Source organism: Haemaphysalis longicornis, unplaced genomic scaffold (assembly GCF_048455015.1).
Source record: "Haemaphysalis longicornis isolate Haplotype H1 unplaced genomic scaffold, Haemaphysalis longicornis Haplotype H1 scaffold_4, whole genome shotgun sequence".
NCBI classification, from domain to species: domain Eukaryota; kingdom Metazoa; phylum Arthropoda; class Arachnida; order Ixodida; family Ixodidae; genus Haemaphysalis; species Haemaphysalis longicornis.
The window spans coordinates 133831986-133850338 of record NW_027526361.1 but is presented as its reverse complement, the minus strand read 5'-3'; the positions used below and the strand labels follow the sequence as shown (position 1 = coordinate 133850338).

Genomic DNA, 18353 nt, shown 5'->3' with positions numbered 1-18353 from the left:
AATATACGACCCAACTCCAGGCCGTCCAGCAGCTCGAGGCAGCTCTCGCACGGCAGAGACTCGGGGAGGCGGCGAGGCCGAGGGATCCACCCCCTCACTGCCCGTCAGCCGAGCCAGTCGACGCCTCTACTGCAATGAACTTTGAAGCGTCGACGTCAGCGACAGCTGCTAAGCATGGGCACTCACGGAAGTACGCCTCGGAAGAAGATGCAATGCAACACAAAAACGCCGCAGAGCGAGCGAAGAGTCAAGCTTTCACTTCATGCAGCTAAAACCACCACCAGCCGAAACAACCGTAAACTTTACGACGCACAGATTACACGCGGGACATTTGTTCATCTGGTGGCGAAGGCGTTGACGCAACAGAAGATGACGTATGCATAAAAGACCTACCATTAGGCAAAGAGGGTCGCATAGCTGGACGTGCAACACTTTCGTTTTGCTTACGCGTGACCAGTCCTAAGTGTCTCACTGACTCCCTATTACACGTTTGATATATAAAGCCGCGTAAATTCACACCCGTTTAAAGCCGCTCTTGCATAAGTTGCCAAGCCAGTTTTGTCTTATTGCATCGTTAATAATTATTACGGAGCGAAAAAAAAAAATCAGCAGCTTTTGAAGGTAAACGTGCGCTTCCCCCATTTTGAACCTGATAAATATTCTGCCAAATAACTCGCAACGGGGGCTACAAAATGTGGCCTTTTAATTTTTTTATCTCTTCTAAAAAGGTCAGTTTAGTCCCTCCAATACTCTACAACAAACTGCCATTAGATAACCATCGTGTGGTGTGTATAGCATCTTTACTAAGACCATGGCCTGATACGGGTCTTTAAAATAAGGTTGTTCGTGCCTTGAATGTGTTTCTACCTCGACAGGAATAGTGTCAAAGTATAAGGCGGTGTCTATTAGAACTCACGAAATTGTCATGAACCGTTGATTTGTATAGCCGAGTCTATGACCCTTCATTGGTGAAATGGAGTAGCCGGGCGCACATTCGCTCCCAACCTCTCCAATCAATAAGCCAGTTAAACCACCAGCCTCGTAGCCAATCCACCGCGCGGCAATACGTCACTTATCGGGGTCACGAATCAGTCATTCGTCCAGTGTGACGAATCAGTCAGTTACGAGCTTGTGAAGTTACTCTCACCAGCTTTCGGTGTGGTGTCGCAAATTTAAATTATTACTTGTACCGCTGCAATCTGGCCCCTTCACCACTCTGCGCATTTTGTAACGAATTGTAACGACAGCTTAATTTTTTTTTCCTCTCCTGCCGACGGTACTCCTCCATACGAAAAAGATACTTAGAAAACAGCTTTAACCAATTAGCCCTCCCACTGTCTGTTCCTCTAATCTTATCGTTCGGGGCGAAGGCAGTGGGTTTTAACCGCGCGGACCTTTGCTCCGCCGTGCACTTATTCATCTCGGAATCTGACCGTCTCCCGAGCTAGCCCCAGGCCATGCCGGGCTTCCCTCAAAAAGATCCCAGCGTGTATGGTCACTGATATCAGTGCCTTCCCGCCCACTGCCGCTCCTTCACCAACTTCCCTTCTTGTTTTATTTCTCTACATACTTTTCATGTTTTCTTTCCTTAATTTTCTTTAAGTTTTGATTTTAGTTCGGTTTCAACACTTCCTGATGCTACGTCTCATGTTTGGGCAGTTTCTTTTTCTGTTTATATTTCCCCTAAGCGCCTATTTTAATTTCATTTCTTAAATGTGTTTCTTTAATTACTTTATACTTTCTCTAGTTGAGCGCCCCTTTCCTGGCCAATCCCCCGTATGAGCCACATCTTCTGGCACCACCACCACCGAGCGTGGCATGCGGCACGGTGTCCACGCGCAGTTCCAGAAGCAACGGACTCGCTGCCGAACGCCAACTGACAGAGCAGAATCCGCGGCTGTCGTCCCGGGACTCGTTGGCCTCTCGGACTGTTCTTCCAGACAAGCGAGAGCTCGGATAATCCGCGGCAATGTCTAACGACGCCGACGACAGGGTCGATTCCAGAGACACCACGGTGGGCAGTGCCGTCGTGCTGAGCCCCTCGCTCAGCGGCACGAGCTCTTCCGACTCGGACGTCGATGCGCTGTCCTGCGAAGCAGTCGAGCCGAGACCCAGAACTGCCTTCCTGGAGCGCATTCCGCTGCGAGACCTGAGCCCGATGCCGCGGATGACCCCGACAGCGGGCAGGGGGGAGGCTGACTTCGGGCCACAGACGACTCCGCAGCCGGAAGTCTTGGAACGCAAGGAAGAAGAGCGGAAAAACGATGTCGAGGTGCGTACTGCATGCAGCCAGGACAGGATACTTTTCATCTCGGCAACAGCGCAGATAAGGACTGCGCTGATGCCGAGATGTCACCGCACCATGTTGTCCAGCTTACAGGATACTTGGGCTTGTAAAATGCCTCGTTCTCAAATTGCTGCTTTTTTTTCATGCGCAACATTTATGTGGCTCAGTTAGAGCACTTACCTGGCTCATTTACCTTCATCACAGAGCTTTCTAGGCCGCTTACGTCATAGGCTTGGAGACGTACGACCGGAGAGACAAGGGAGGGTGGGGAGAACTAACCTACTCCACGATAATCGTTACCCTGACATGGCGGTGCAAGGCCGCCTACCTGGTCACCCTAACCTTTTTTTCACTGGGGCCAGTTCCTTCCCGCGTCACCTGAAAATGGAAAACCGAGCGTTGCGCCACTAGCATCAGGGACGGAGATGCTCGATTTCAACCTTGGATTTACCAGTAGTCGTAGCGGATTGCAAGGCGCGCAGTAGTATAGAGGACAACAAATACATATTTCGAACAAATATCTCCAACACGCACTGCAACCTCAGAAGCACAGGTGTGCTCTTTCCTTTTTTGCCCCCATCAGAAAAACGGCAACGAGGCCGAAGATATAAACTGAATTTTCGCGCCCAGATGCAATGCCTTAGCCTCCCAGCGACATCTGGGAGTCGCAGTCGTAGAAGTGATGCTTTTTTTTTTTTTAATGCGGTGCAATTTTTAAAGCCAACTGTAATAGTCTTCCTTTTGGCACCTGTTCGCCTGTCTGCCACTCGAATCAGCCATAAATGTTACTTACTTGTGTACCTGCTCACTAGTTTGTCACTGGGCCACTACGAATTCATGGGTAAGCGATAATTGAGAAGCGGAGTGCGGGAGGGGACAGGGATGAAAAAAGGCATCATTCGGAGTGAGGAATGGAGTAGGAAGAGTGAGAAGGGGATGGGAAAAGAATGATGATGGAAGAGGACTAAGAGGGGGTGAACCTAGAGTTCCTGTATATAGCTCCCTGCGGGAGCTATATACAGGAACTCTAGGTGAACAGGAGGAAAAAAAGAAGGGGCGAAGGCGGAGGTCGACTGGAGTAACGGAGTATCAGGGGGGCGAGGGCAGCGAAGGGGGGGGGGGGGGAATTGCCGGTGTGATTGCAGGGAGAGAGGAAAAGAGGAGTGGTGGATAAAGGGGAAGAGGAGGTGGTCATTGCCAGTGTAGCCCCGTTTACATTAGCCCCGTTTACATTGACCCGACGAGGACGCGTTGAGTCGAAATAAACAGGTTTTTTGGACTCGACACCCCCATGTATAAGCGGACGGGGTGGGTCAGAGAGCCGTCGCGGCGAGTCCAGTCAACTCGGAGGCAGGGGGTGGGTTAGCTCGCTTGTCGGGCTGAGTCGGCGGGCCGCGGGGAGCAGAATACCGGATTTGCGCGGTTCTAACGCGCCCCCAATCGTAACGCGCAGGTAACTTCGCGCAGGAAAATTCGAAAAAAAAAAATGTGACACTGACGGTACTGCGCAGATGGAAAAGACATGACACCACGTACCTGGAAGAGGGAGATTTTATTTGGCATGCAGCTCTGGAAGCCAAAAATGAATTGTGCTTCGCAAGGTTGCTTATAAAGCTGCTGCTGGAAATAAAGTTATAGCGGGGAAAACTGAAGCTGCTTGCGATTTCAAGAGCCTTGATCTTCATAATTCTAAGCGTTAGGGGCTAAGCAGAAGCACAGAAAAATGTGCAACAGCTGACCAGGGTATGCGGCATGCCATTGAGGAATCAGTGCGCCGAAATTCACTCACGTGGTGTTGACGGATTGTTTTTATTGGATTGAGTTGGATTTTGCGGGTACTTCGTGTCCGTTGCGCATGGCAATGCTGCTGGTCGCTTTACAGTTTATTTCGGTTTTGAGCCCGATTGTAACGCGCACAGAAGTATTAAGCTACCTTTTAGCAAAAGAGGGTGCGCGTTAAAATCGTGAAAATACGGTAGCCCCTTTTCCGTGAACCCCGCCGCTCCCCTCACCTCGATTCTTTGGACGGGGTACATATAAACTCAGACGCGTCGAGGTAAGCTGAACCCGCCACTCAACTCACCCCGACCCCGTCGCGTCCATGTACACGGGGCTATTGCCCCGACGAGGGCGCGTTGAGTCGAAATAAACAGGTTTTTTGGACTCGACACCCCCATGTATAAGCGGACGGGGTGGGTCAGAGAGCCGTCGCGGCGAGTCCAGTCAACTCGGAGGCAGGGGGGGTGGGTTAGCTGGCTCGTCGGGCTGAGTCGGCGGGCCGCGGGGAGCAGAATACCGTATTTGCGCGGTTCTAACGCGCCCCCAATCGTAACACGCGGGTAAGTTCGCGCAGGAAAATTCGAAAAAAAAATGTGACACTGACGGTACTGCGCAGATGGAAAAGACATGACACCACGTACCTGGAAGAGGGAGATTTTATTTGGCGTATGCAGCTCTGGAAGCCAAAATGAATTGTGCTTCACAAGGTTGCTTATCTAGCCGCTACTGGAAATAAAGTTATAGCGGGGAACACTGAAACTGCTTGCAATTTCAAGTGCCTTGATTTTCACAATTCTAAGCGTTAGGGGCTAAGCAGAAGCACAAAAAAATGTGCAACAGCTGACCAGGGTATGCGGCATGCCATTGAGGAATCAGTGCGCCGAAATTCAATCACGTGGTGTTGATTGTTTTTATTGGATTGAGTTGGATTTTGCGGGTACTTCGTGTCCGTTGCGCATGGCAATGCTGCTGGCCACTTTAAAGCCTATTTCGGTTTTGAGCCCGATTGTAACGCGCGAACAAATATTAAGCTACCTTTTAGCAAAAGAGGGTGCGCGTTAGAATCGTGAAAATACGGTAGCCCCTTTTCTGTGAACTCCGCTGCCCCCTCACCTCGATTCTTCGGACGGGGTTCATATAAACTCGGACGCGTCGAGGTAAGCTGAACCCGCCACTCAACTCACCCCGCCCCCGTCGCGTCCATGTACACGGGGCTTGTATAGTTCATACCATAAGCTAGGTGCAGCACTGTGGAGGCTATGTTGTTGTCAACAGCCCGCCCCCTCAGTGCGCGTAACTCACCGCGAAGGAAACGCGACAAAAGGCGCCGGGGCCTTGCGGTGCAACTTGTCGAGAGGGGAGAAGGGAATGTCCTTTCAGGACCCCCTTCACGGCGAGTTAGGCGCCCTCAGTGGGCGCACTGTTGACAACAATGTAGCCTCCGCAGTGCTGCACCTAGCTTGGGGTATGAACTATAGGTAACAGAAGGGGATACTTACAGGGATACTCTCCGCAGTGGCTTAGTGGCGAAGGCGTTGTGCAGCTGAGCCCAAGGACGCGGGTTCGCTACCCGGCCGCGGCGGCCACTTTCTGATAGAGGCGAAACGCGAAGACGCCCGTGTATTCGATTGATTGATTGATTGATTGATTGTGGGGTTTAACGCGCCGACGCAACGCAGGCGATGAGGCGCGCCGTAGTGGGGGGCTCCGGATTAATTTTGACCACCTGGGGATCTTTAACGTGCGCCGAAATCTCGTACACACGGGCGTTTTTGCTTTTCGCTTCCATCAGAAAAGCGGCCGCCGCGGCCGGGAATCGAACCCGCGACCTCGTGCTCAGCAGCGTAACGCCTTAGCCACTGAGCCACCGCGGCGGGTGCCCGTGTATTCGAGATTTCGGCGCACGTTGAAGATCCCCAGGTGGTCAAAATTAATCCGGAGCCCTCCAGCTACAGCGCCCCTCATCGCCTGCGCTGCGTCGGCGCGGTAAACCTCATAATCATATCATCATTCTTACAGGGATACTCTCGAAAATAACGTACGTGCAGCAACTGCACCTATTAATGAATATATTAATATGGCCTCCGTGGTTTCACGATTAAATATTACAAACTCCTTCGAAATACGTTCAGGACGATTATGTCTGGGTTATTTAAGCCATGAACGAGACATCCGAGCTGGGTAGAACAATGTACAGGTTACGATTGCGGAATACCGGCACTAGTGGGCAGCACGTTTATTTTGGTTAGATTTTGTAGCCTGCGAGTTAAAATAGAGGCGAAACGCAATTTATGATCCGCACTTCATAAGCTGCTTTTTGTTTGTTACCAAGAAAATGTGTTGAAATCTTGGATGTTTATAAGTTCCACGAACGGTCCCAAGTAGGAAGAGTGTATTACCATTTTGCTGAGTGACAGCGTCACTCACCTTGCATCTCCACAAGAAACTATGTACCAGTTCACAGATCAACCGTAAAACCCGAGTCACATGCTGTGATAGCCGAATAAGACTGCACCGTGGCTGATTAGCTCAGTGGCCAAGGCGTTGTGCTGCTGACCCCAAGGACGAGGGTTCGATCCCGTCCGTGGTGGCAGCTTTTCTGATGGGGAGGAAAAGCGAAAACGCCCGTGTGTCGAGATTATGGAGCACGTTACAGATCCCCAGGTGGGCAAAAGCAATCCGGAGCGTTCCACTACGGCGCGCCTGATATCCCGGGTGTAGCATCCATCGGCAACCAACCAGTGAATCGATTTTCCCGCTTCACGTAATCGCCAACGCGATTACAACTGTACGAAAACGTGCAGGTGCCCGTTCATGCACATTTACTTCACAGCGTTTGGTCAGTTCTGCCATAAGCAAACGTTAGGCCTATATATATATATATATATTTATATATATATATATATATATATATATATATATATATATATATATATATATATATATATATATATATATATATATATATATATATATATATATATATATATATATATATATATATATATATATATATATATAGCCGGGACCACAGGCGGACTTTTCATTTTCCCAGGGGGGCTCGGCCCCCTTGACTTGCAGCCGGTGATGAGGATGATGATGAAAAAATGTACCCATCATCATGCACATACATACATACATACATACATACATACATGCTTCTAGCGCACTTCTAGTGCGATTGTCCTCCTATTGCAAGAATTCGAGAAAATAAATGAAAAGTATGAAAATAAGCCGTCCACGTCTGCGCCAATTCAATGATGCAGTAAGCTTTTAGCCCCAATAAAATTTCAAGTGAAAAGGTAGAGGCAACTCTGAAGCAGTGTCAACTGGCAACGGCACTGGTAATGGCACTTGGGGGAGTAGAGGGGGGAAGGGATCAACATCGGCGGGGGAAGGGGGGGGGGGCAGAGCCAGCCCCCTCCGGGAATCACCGGAGAGAGGGCTCGGTTCTCCGAGCCCTCCCGTAGTCGTCGCCTACGGCCGTGACAACTTATTCCGAAGGTTATAAGCCTACTGCGAAAATGAAGATACCCCTAACACCAACAACATGTGGTAGTTCGTTTAGGGTGTCTGCAATGACTTTGAACAAATCCAGAACAGTGCTTTTGCCAGTAAAGGTGAAAAAAAAAAAAACATACATTTGTCACCACAACTTTACTATTCCTTCATGAACGCCTCAAATAATTTCAACTTTACCGTTTCGATGGCAGGAAAAGAACCGCTAGGCTAGGAATATATATGTGTAAAACATAATCACAGTTGATCAGTTCATGAATTAAAGCCTGCTAATTCATATGAATAAATTTTTCATCTACGCCCAGCCCAAGTTTACATGTGCCTTAGTCGAGTTGCGGTAACACGGCTTTTGGTGCAACGCAGAAATCATTGAGCAATTGTTTGCACCAAAGCAGAAGCAGCTCGCTTCATATGGGTCTGCCGCTTCTCCGCTGGGCAGATCGTAGTAGCTAGTGTTCATGAAGCTGTTATGACAGTTGTGTTTGTTTTTACACCAGGTGCAGCCCATCAACAGAGTCGATGCAGTCGTCCTGCAGGCGAACTGGCACATGAACCAGAACTTCAAGGCTGTGCTGCTCTTGATGGCCATTCTCTGCAGCATCGCCCTGCTCTTCTACCTGGGATCGTCTCTCTGGTTCCGCGTCCATCACTACGGCATCCTTCGCCCCAAAACCCGGAGCTCGCCGGCGCACCACGTCGACCTGCCATCCATGTCCGGCTGTGGCGAGAAGGCCTGTCAGGAGTACATGGGCGCACTCGAGTCCACGCTTAACCATTCTCGGGGCCCATGCGAAGACTTCTATCAGTTCGTGTGTGACGGCTGGATGCATCAGCACCGCTCGCTTGCCGTCGTGGATGCCGCCGAGGACCAGATGTACAGGAGTGCCCTCAATACCATCCATTGGCCTCGCCTGGACATCGGCAGCAAGGAGTTTGCTACGTCGGCGGCGTCAAGCGTCGAGCAGAAAGTAGCCGGGTTCGCCAGGTCATGCATGCACCTCTCCGAGAGCAGCATGGAAGACCTGAAGAAGTTCTTGGCCGACCGACATCTGCCCTGGCCCAAAGCATCGCGCTGGGACCTGCTCGAAATCCTGCTCGACTTGTCCGGGAACTGGAACTTGCACCTGTGGTTCGAGGTGACCTTTGCCTTCCACGGCGGAGCTGTAGAGCCGGTACTCAGGATCAGCCCGAGCGCCTCCTTTGGCGCCTGGATCGCTTTCGTGCGTTCCTTTGCTGCTCAGCCCGTAGCATCCAAGTCTGCTCTCCGCTACCGTCGCTACATCAGGGACATGTTGGAGCTTTTCTACATTTCTGGGTCGAGTGCTGATGAACTAGCCACCAAAATTGAGGAGATGGACCGGCTAACGCTAGGAGCGCTGGGTCCCGCGATGGCTAAGCACAATCCGAAGACTCTGCAAATGCCAATTCACAACCTCAGAGACACGGCGACCCCTGGCATCGTTACAGGCCACCTGCTGCTGCTCTTGAACGAGTACTTCATATGGGCTCGCCGCTTCTCTGCCGGGGACATTGTGGAAGTGGCGAACCCGGGCTTGCTGCGATCCGTCGTCTACCTGCGGGGCCTCAAGTCCGAGACCAGGGAGGCGCTCACACTCAGCCTAGGCCTCCGGGTCGTCCATGCATTGGGCTGGATGGCACACCGCAGAATCGCGGACATCACGCTGGACATAATGGGACTGCCTCCGTCTGCACACCACCGCCGCTGCCTCACCCTGATCGATGGCGCGGTGGGTGTCGCGTGGCACAGCCTTTTCCCAGAGCAGCCCGGTGCAGAGGCCCTTGTTCAGGATGTCCAGGATATCCTCAAAAATAGTGTTGAGCGCCACGGTAAGCCTCCGCTCACGCTCCAGGCACGCCCTACACCCGTTCAGTGGGACAACGAGACTTCACTGGCGAACGCGCTGCCGGAACCCACGCCCGGAGGCAGCTTCTTCCTGGACTGGATGAATTTAATGAACTCGCGCGGGCGGCTCCAGAAACAGCACGTATTCAATGTCCTCAAGCCTGGCTCTGCGCTGAGCCATGGATGGAACTTCCACGGGGCTGTGACGGTGGCTGAAGACTACTTCGCGTTTCCACTTTTCCACCCTGACCTGCCAACGGCCGTCAACTACGGAGGCGCCGGGCGCCTCATTGCCGACGAAGTCCTGCGGGGTCTGCTTCAAAGTCATAACGACAAGCCCCAACGCAGCCGCCGTAATAGCCCCTCAAGGCGTCATGAATACAATCACCAGGCTAACGACAGCTCCGCCACAGAAGTGCGGCAGGACGTCCAGCCTTACATTGTGGACAAAAAGGCCCTGCTGGCCGCTCTGGCTGCCTACAGACTTGGCACTGCGCGGGACCCGGTAGGCTCCAGGCACTCTGGTTGGGCTCAGGACAGGCTTTTTTTCGTGGCTTCGTGTTATGCCCTGTGCTCGAGTAAGCAATTCGTCCACGCGCTGTACGGGGACGCAAGAAGCCGCTGCAACGAACCAGTCAAAGGGTTGCCGGAGTTTTCAGCAGCCTTCAACTGCGGATTCTGGCGTACCCACAGCTAAAATCTCCATTGCTGTGCACTGCTGGTTTTTTTTGCGAGTGTTTTAGATGTCTTTGTTAGAGTTCGTGGCTTACTAAACCCGTCCCTCCGCCTGTTCGAGTTCTTTCTCCATAAGCGCCCAAAATCGGCGTTGCTTTGCAAAAACAGCCATGGTGGGTAAACGTTATTTTACAGCGTGATGTCGGGAAAGAACTACGATAGGTTTACACCCTTCTTTAACAAGGGCTATTTACTTTAAAATTCGGTGCTATGAGAAAAGTGGAATTCAATCTGTGGGTATTAGCAGAGACCGACAGTGGTCACGCGTAAGTCTTAACTCCTGCAAATAAGAACCGGAGGGGGGGGCTTCAACTGTGTCCATAGGCACCCTAGCCACATCTCCCGTTCTTCTACCCATCCATCCCTCATTCTTGTTAAAAATGCACTCTGTCATAAACACCCGGCGAGGGCGCTCAATTTATTCGTTAAAGCGTCCGCCATTACGGTTTCCTCCCCGGGGAGGCCATTTCAGCGTCGCTCCCTCACCCTTAACACGTGGGTCACACCGCCAAGTGCCCCATTCTGCGAAAAAAGCGCCCTTGTGGCTGTAGTCAAGAAAATGGTCGCCGCAATAAAAAAAAAAAAAAAAAAACGGGCCATCTCCACTAACGTGAAACCTGGTGAGGGGCGAAGCATGCAGTGTATAAGTATATTCTTGACGCCTTGGCGTTTTTGCCAACGGAAATGAAACCGTTAGGAGGAGGGGGGGGGGGGGGGGGTAGCTGTACAAAGCTTTGCTATAAAAGTCTCTCTGAAGCACGAAGCGTTCTAACGCGAGGCATTGGAAAACGAGTGTCTCGGTGTTTCAGTACCGTTACTTCGTGGAAGCGTTCTAACGCGAGGCGTTGGAAAACGAGTGTCTCGGTGTTTCAGTACCGTTACTTCGTGAAACAACGACGACGATTAGGACACGCCGACAGCCCCATCCCTTAAGGGGCTTCGCCCCTAAAGTAAAACACCGGTGTGATCCGATAGGATCTGAACAATGCTCTGGACAGTAGTAGCGCAGTGCTCTACGAGCTGTGCTTTCTCCGCACGTTGCCAGCGTAGAACCAAAATTGCAATATACGCACTTGGCCGGGGAGTGGCTACGAATCTTCGAGGGGCAACGTACTTGCTAACGTAATTCACGCCGTAAGACCACTAAATGAAAGCGAACTACACACGGTGTAGCAGAAAAGAGGGTGGTTGAAATAATGCGCGCCAAAGAACAGAAACGAAAACGAGAGAAGTGCAAACGCGATGCAGAAGTAAACAAACCATTCATATGAAGTGTCGCCAGGCTTTCGCTTTTAGTGCACGTCAGCAGATAAGTGCAGTGGCGTCGGAACTATTCTTCCCTGAATATCCTACCATACGCATAATAATCATCGTTATTTTTATTGCAAACTAATTATCACGTTCATCTATTTTCTATTTTCTTTCAGTACTTCCGCAGGGGCTGTACAGTGGCGCTACAATGACTTGTTTACATAAGTAATCACAATCGACCTACCTGCATAAAACCAATCAAACCCAATCAAAAAAATTACACCATCTCCCCGAAGGGAACTATGTGGTGATGCAAAGCAGAATTGTTGGCGTCCATTCAGCTCATCGGACGGTGCAGCGTGTCCCAACCGAAGCAGCAACTAAGGAAGCGGCGCGCGGACCGGGTTTATTATATAGAGCAGATGGAGTGGAAAGAAGATGAGAGAGGAGACGCGCATGCGCGCTTATCGCGCAGCTGGCGTGTTGCCGTTATGTTGAGTGATCTGGTGTTTAGTAGCGCCAGGGGGAATTCCACGTCCGGGTCCACACCGGTGGCAAAGGCACGCAAGTACTGTTGTGTTACGGTGAGTAGGCGGTGCATGGTGCTCGAGGCGCCGAAACTCGTCCATCATGTTCTTGTCGATGTTGTCGTCTCTGTGGTAGAATCGGTAGTCTCCGTCAGCGTTGGTGAGGCAAAGGTTGTTGACGTTGGTGCACCGGCTGAGAGCAACGTACACGCCCTCGTCTTCACAGCTTTGTCTTCTTCTTCTTCAGCGGTTCCCCTACGGGAAGATGACGACGGTGGTTGAACGCGAAGCTATCTCGTGATGAATTCTTTGATTGGCCTGTCCCTAGGGGCATCCTGCCACAATCATCATCAGAGGCGCTGCGGACGGGGCTTCGCTATCTCGACGAATTCTTTGATTGGCCTGTCCCTAGGGGCATCCTGCCACAATCATCATCAGAGGCGCTGCGGACGGGGCGCGGACGCGGGACATCCCCCCGAGCGAGAGACGCTAACATCCTCCTCGAAAGTTTTCAGTTGGTCGTTTCTATTGACGTTCAGCTTCGCGTGCCTTCGTTGTATCAGTAGCTTCTTGACGTAGTTTGAATGAGTGAAGGACATAAGGCACGTTCGTAGCACATGCTCCCGTCTCGGTTAGTAGCGCAGTGGGAAAGAGCGCCACGTACCTCCCGTTGCGGCCAGAGAGTCGTGGGATCGAAACCTGGCGCCGCCTAACTATATCTTTTTATAGTGGACTGCGCTGACGTCAGCCCAAACGCTGACGGGGCTGAAGAGACGCGCATGCGCAGTAGAGTGCGGACGGCGGGCAACGACAAGGGAGGGAGGGACACAGCCCCGAGCATGAGATGCTTCGCATCTAAAAATTAATTCGCCCGTGCAACTTGAGTGAAAGGGGAAGTCCGAAATTCAGGCTGCTTCGACAGTGTCGGAATGGCGCAATACCTATAGACGTCGGCTTCATAACGCGAGGGACTCGGGTTCGATTCCGGCCACAGGAAGCGTTTTTAACACGGAAATGTTTTATTCCTGGATACAAAGATTTCACTGACGTCATATCCGTCACAGAAATGACGCCGATGCAACGAAGCAAGCGGCCTGTAAAGGGTGCACCCCTGCACACAGGCTCTTTTTGCGGAGAAAGCAACCGTTAGTACTAAAGAGTACGTTATACGTAGGGTTGTTCGTTTTCGGGTTTTATATTTTAACACGACAGTGTGCTATGCCGGGATACACCAAGATTTCACTGACGTCATATCCGTCACGGAAATGACGGCAGCACACCTTTGCCGAAGTGACCCGCCAGCAGGACGCCGCTCGCTAAGCACACCCACAAGACAGCCGCCGACCCGCATATCATGCTCGGCTGCAGATTTCGCTGCACATTTCACCTTCGTGTTTTACCGACTCCTACGACAGAGGAATCAACCAGCTTTTTTTCTTGGGGCGCTTGATGCGCCTTCGATTATCATACTCATCATCGTGCTGCGAAACCCACTGTGTGAAGTTGGCTTTCCCGCAGTGCGTTTTAAGCGACGAACGAGGCCGTCAGAGAGGCATAGAAAGATTCGCTTTAAACGACCAGTTACTGACCTCACGCTGGCTGTGCCCTCTACACGAGGCAACGGTAGCACGCACGATTCCGTGCCTTATTCTTTATCAATGCAAAAAAAGCAGTGTCGACCCTGTTCGAGCCAAACATGCGGTAGACGCTGCGCCGCTGATGGAAGACGACGAGGACGACGACGCTTGGCCCCGGACTCACGCTGCTGCTTAGCCCAGCGCTTCTCAGCTTATTCTCACTTATAAATAGCTGCAAATATACGTATCTTTGCCACGTAACAATATAAATGAATGAAAAAAATAAAAATTATCACAAACAATACACACTTCGATCCGCAAACATACCACATACCAGATACGCACATTCATGCTACCAAATGAAGGCTTGCACTATTAATATTGACAAAGCAAAAGAGTAAATAGATTAGTAAGTTATGCTATGCTTGACAATTGTACTTGTGAGGTCAGCGGTGTAATGGATGCGTAATGATCTGGTCTAATATTTGCGGAATTTGAATTTGAACCATGTGTGCATGTTATGTATTAGAGTACGTGTATGCACAACGGATCATGTGTTTTAATTTTGTACCCATTATTTCTGATTCGGCCCACTGTGCAGTATATTAGAAAAATTCCAGTTTGCATTCATATTTCGCTGACAACTTATTAGAGCGTCAGTGCATATGGGATTGGTGCAAGCAGTTAAGGGAAGTAGGGTTTTTTAAGAAATCTGAGCTTGTTAGTGTAAGTAAATATTGGTCATACTGGCCCGACACAAAGGGCAAAGCCAATTAATATACCATCCATCCTTTGATTAATACCAAAGGCGCCAAATATTTGAGACGGAAGAGTATATAGCTTAATTGTCGTATGCCTCATACGAAGACCTTTCAACTATACATCTGCTGCAGACGGGGAACGTCGAAATCACCATTTATTTTAAAGTGGGGCCATCCATGAAGGCGGATAATGTGGCTTAATTACTGACCAGCGTCTTAGGGATATCCATTAATATTGTTTGCTCCTTAGGCATTTTGCCTTCCGCACATAAACCTAACTTTTCAGAAACCGTCTGGGGCTCAGCAGAAATCCTCAAGTGCCCGTTGAGTCGGGAGAGCGCCCTGCTACCTCAACTGTAAAAGAGGGGAAGACATCGCTCCCCCTGTTCCGACGCCCCTCGTTAAGTGCCGCGAGCAATTTTCAAAGCGAAGCTTCTTGTGCCTCAGTGATGACGTTCGACGTCGCGCCAAAACGTACTGCAGGGAAGCCAACTTTACAAAATTTCGCAAAACGATGATGATGATAAACGGAGGCACGTCAGGCGACTGAAGAAAACAACGGTCGGAATCGAGCCTGGGCCCCTCGCGATGTGAAGCTGAAATCTATATTTGACTGTGCCAATCTGGCTGTTATTTTATTTAAAAATTGTAAAGTTTCATTTAAGCGTTATAATTGGCTCTGCTAGTACAAACTTCATGTATTGGCTGAAGGAGTTGGAAGGAGGGAACAGTACAGGAAAGGCAGGGAGGTTAACCAGGGTACTGTCCGGTTGTGGCTCCCTACACATGGGGATGGGGATAGTGTCCCTGTGGGGAAGAGTCCTTAAGGACCCTTCCCCGGACAGTCTCAATTGCAAGGTGTCCTGGAATAATTTATTCCAAGACACCTCGAGACCGTCCGGCTTCTTGGGCTCTCTTCACCAGCCAAAGCTGATCGTCAGGGTCCGAGAATCAGCCATCGGCTCCTGATGGAAAATATCTGGGTGTTTCGACAGGACATAGCGTCTCAAAATCATGCGACGTCATACTCCGTTTTATTGCAATAGCGACAGAAATCGTGTCGCTTTTGTCGCTCCAGTTGAAAGTGTAAACGGGCCTTCATCCTTTGATTACTGGATCATTTGGTGTGACGCCTTATTTTCAAGAAACATATTAAACTACATCTTTCACATTAAAGCAGTACTCATGCAGAGGCTAATAATTAAGGTACACACACACCGTTCCAAACAATTTATTCCCTACGCATGCCTGCACATATTGATGCCAGCAATAACCGGAAAACAGTGGCGTAGCTACAAGGATACTTTTTGGGGGGTACTGTCAGAAATTGCCGGTCAAAAAATACGAAAAGAGCCTCCGCCCAATCAATATTTGTCATTTTTGTGCTTTAATAAAGCAGAGGGGCTAGTTGTTTTGTCGCTTGCAACATCTGCACAAACATACGAGTGCACATCCAGGACTTGAGTGTGTAAATAGCGTGCACTAAGAAAAAATGACCGAATGGGGGGCGGGGGGGATACAGCCCTCTAAAAGCTTCGCTGGTGTTCCGGCACCAAACCCCCCCACCTATGCTTCTGCCTTAAATGTCCCACCTGCGAGGTCTATCAGGCTCTCTGGACGTGCACAGTTAACCCTAGAAACCTCATACCCTATCCTACCCCGCTTCACTGTAGATGAGGCCGAGCCGACGTGACGCACTTTTTCTTTGCAATTTGGGCCCTTCATGTGCCTTTGCGGAAAAGTTGGCTTTCCTGCAGTGGTTTTTTCCCCTGAAGCTTCGCATTTCATCATAATCATCGAGCAACGCCGACTGGGACCACTGCAGTCTTTCCTACAGTGCGTTCTCGCGTTCAACGCCAACAGCGAGGCATAGATGCATTTGTTTATAGACAAATAAAACTTGATCAGGAAGGGGCTGGCACAGTGGTTTCAGAGATAACAGGGAGGGAAATTATGGGATTAAATTAAGTCCAGCTCACGTGTCAACCTCGCGTGCAAAATCCCCGAAGGATATGCACGCAGAACACCCCCCCCCCCCCCCCCCCTTCCCCCTTCGTTCTTTGCCCACATGTCACAGCTGACAAGATGTTGAGCCACCTTCTGCAAAATAAAAAATAATCATCCCCATCCTCGCAATGCATGCAATTGCTTTTTGTGCCAGCCTTAGACTTTTTTTTCTGTCTATATTAATTGGATTCAAAATTCTCTCCTATTTTTGAGCAGTGCAAGATTTTTTTTTACCAAATACTGATGACCACTATTCGCCAAAAAAACCTGCGTTAAGGTGTTCACATGTTGATCACCTGTCATCACACTGTGCTTTTAGTGGGATTATTTTGAAAAAGGAGTTTACACAAAATTTTAGTGGTTCACCTCTCTCATGGGCATGATGTGTTGACAAGGTGCTGCTATTGTCCCTATGCAAGGCAGGTATTCTTTCTTGCAGCGAAACGATGCGAGTTTCATCATGTTTCACGAGACGATTATTTCCTACCTTAACAAAAACGGCCCGGTGCAGTATGGTTGCGTCATCTACGAGGACTGACAGTAAACAAGGTTTCGCAGTCGGCTGCCAAGCCAAATGGCGCATTTGGTTTCACTTAAAGACCTGTTTGTGCGACGTCTTTGCAGACATAATGAAAAACTCATTATTTGACGGGAGAATGAAAATTTTAGCTTAGATTTATTAATTTCGCAGTGAACGAAGAATCGTTCGCTTCCGGACAAGCACTGGGGGCATTATAAGACAAAATCTTTCGAATAAAACAAACTTGTATTTTGTCTGCAAGGCTTCTTTCAACGGGCCACGAAGGCAAAATACAAGTTAGGTTCCTCAAGGATATTTGTGGGGCTAGTTGGCCATTTGACCCGTCCTTGTTAGTGCGTTCCTTTTCATCCGGTTCGGTTCATTAAAAGTTCTGTTTTGTACCGATAACAACAATACCAATTTTGTCACAAACTTCGAAGACACAATCAAGATAGTAGTAAAGGAAACACAATCAACAGTGGCAACTCCCCAGACACTTTCTGGTGCCGTCTTGCTCGTGTGATCGGCGGCTGCCACACTAAGCCTTAGCCAAAAAAGCACGACTCGGAGATCACATCTCTTGAATGCTAACGCGCAGTGAAGACACTGATAAGAGTGTTTTAGCGCCAGCCCATAATATGGCACAAAATTTGAAGGTTTCCCAATATTTCTTGTAATTTTTTGGGGTCTTTTGCTTCTGGAATGGTGCTCAGGGAGCTACCAGTCTAGTTCTTTCAAACGAACAAAGTTGCATTTTGTATTCATGGCCCCTTTAAATTCGCCTTCCACAAAGTTTGACAGCGACTTGTTACATGAACTGAGTGAGTGAGTAAATGAATGATGTTTTATTGAGATTCCAGGAAGCCACGTGATGATTGGGCAGCCTTCGCTCTGGAGGCTAAAAGTGCCTGGACATCCAGATTGCTGCTGGTCACCAGGTTGTCCCACAGCTCAGGGGTGGGAAGGGGGGTGGAAGAGGGGGGAGATTGGGGTTTTGCTCACTCTTAATTTGATATCAGGAGGAAGGCCGAGTTGTAACCACAACTTGCATTCTGCAGGAGGTTGCGTTGGAAACATGCGACGGAGGAGGACTGGGTGAGGGAAAGCTTTGCTCTGCAGTCGGCAAAGTAGTGATTTTTCTTATTTTGAGAGTTCAGGATGTGGAGGAGAAAAGTGCTGTCATTCGGACCGGTAATATCGAGCGATATCTTGTAAAGTAACTAGAGGGACGGACAATGCGGTATCCTCAGTAGCCTGGAGGGACAGGGCGCAGGCTTGCTGGTGAGCAAAGTTACTGCCCGTCAGTGAGGAACATAGGTCGGCGTACTCACTCGTGAGTACACTCATTTGTACTCATTTGTACTCAAACTCACGAGTGAGTACGATGATGAGTGATCACACACCCAGAAAAAAACAGTGAGTACGATGACGAGTGAGTACAGGGGTAAGTCCACTACTCGTGAGTACAGTACTCATGAGTACACTACTCATGAGTGTGAGTACTCATGAGTACAGTATTCATGAGT

The 18353-nt window shown here is 49.7% G+C and overlaps 1 protein-coding gene across 1 annotated transcript; it reads left to right on the top strand.

Moving 5' to 3' along the window:
• The first annotated feature begins 1854 nt into the window (after nt 1-1854).
• On the top strand, nt 1855-10146 carry LOC144180018 (endothelin-converting enzyme-like 1). Its single transcript, XM_077708426.1, has 2 exons — nt 1855-2272; nt 8083-10146. The coding sequence occupies exons 1-2, from the start codon at nt 1970-1972 to the stop codon at nt 10144-10146; spliced, it is 2367 nt and encodes a 788-aa protein (XP_077564552.1). The 5' UTR covers nt 1855-1969.
• The last annotated feature ends 8207 nt before the right edge of the window (nt 10147-18353 follow it).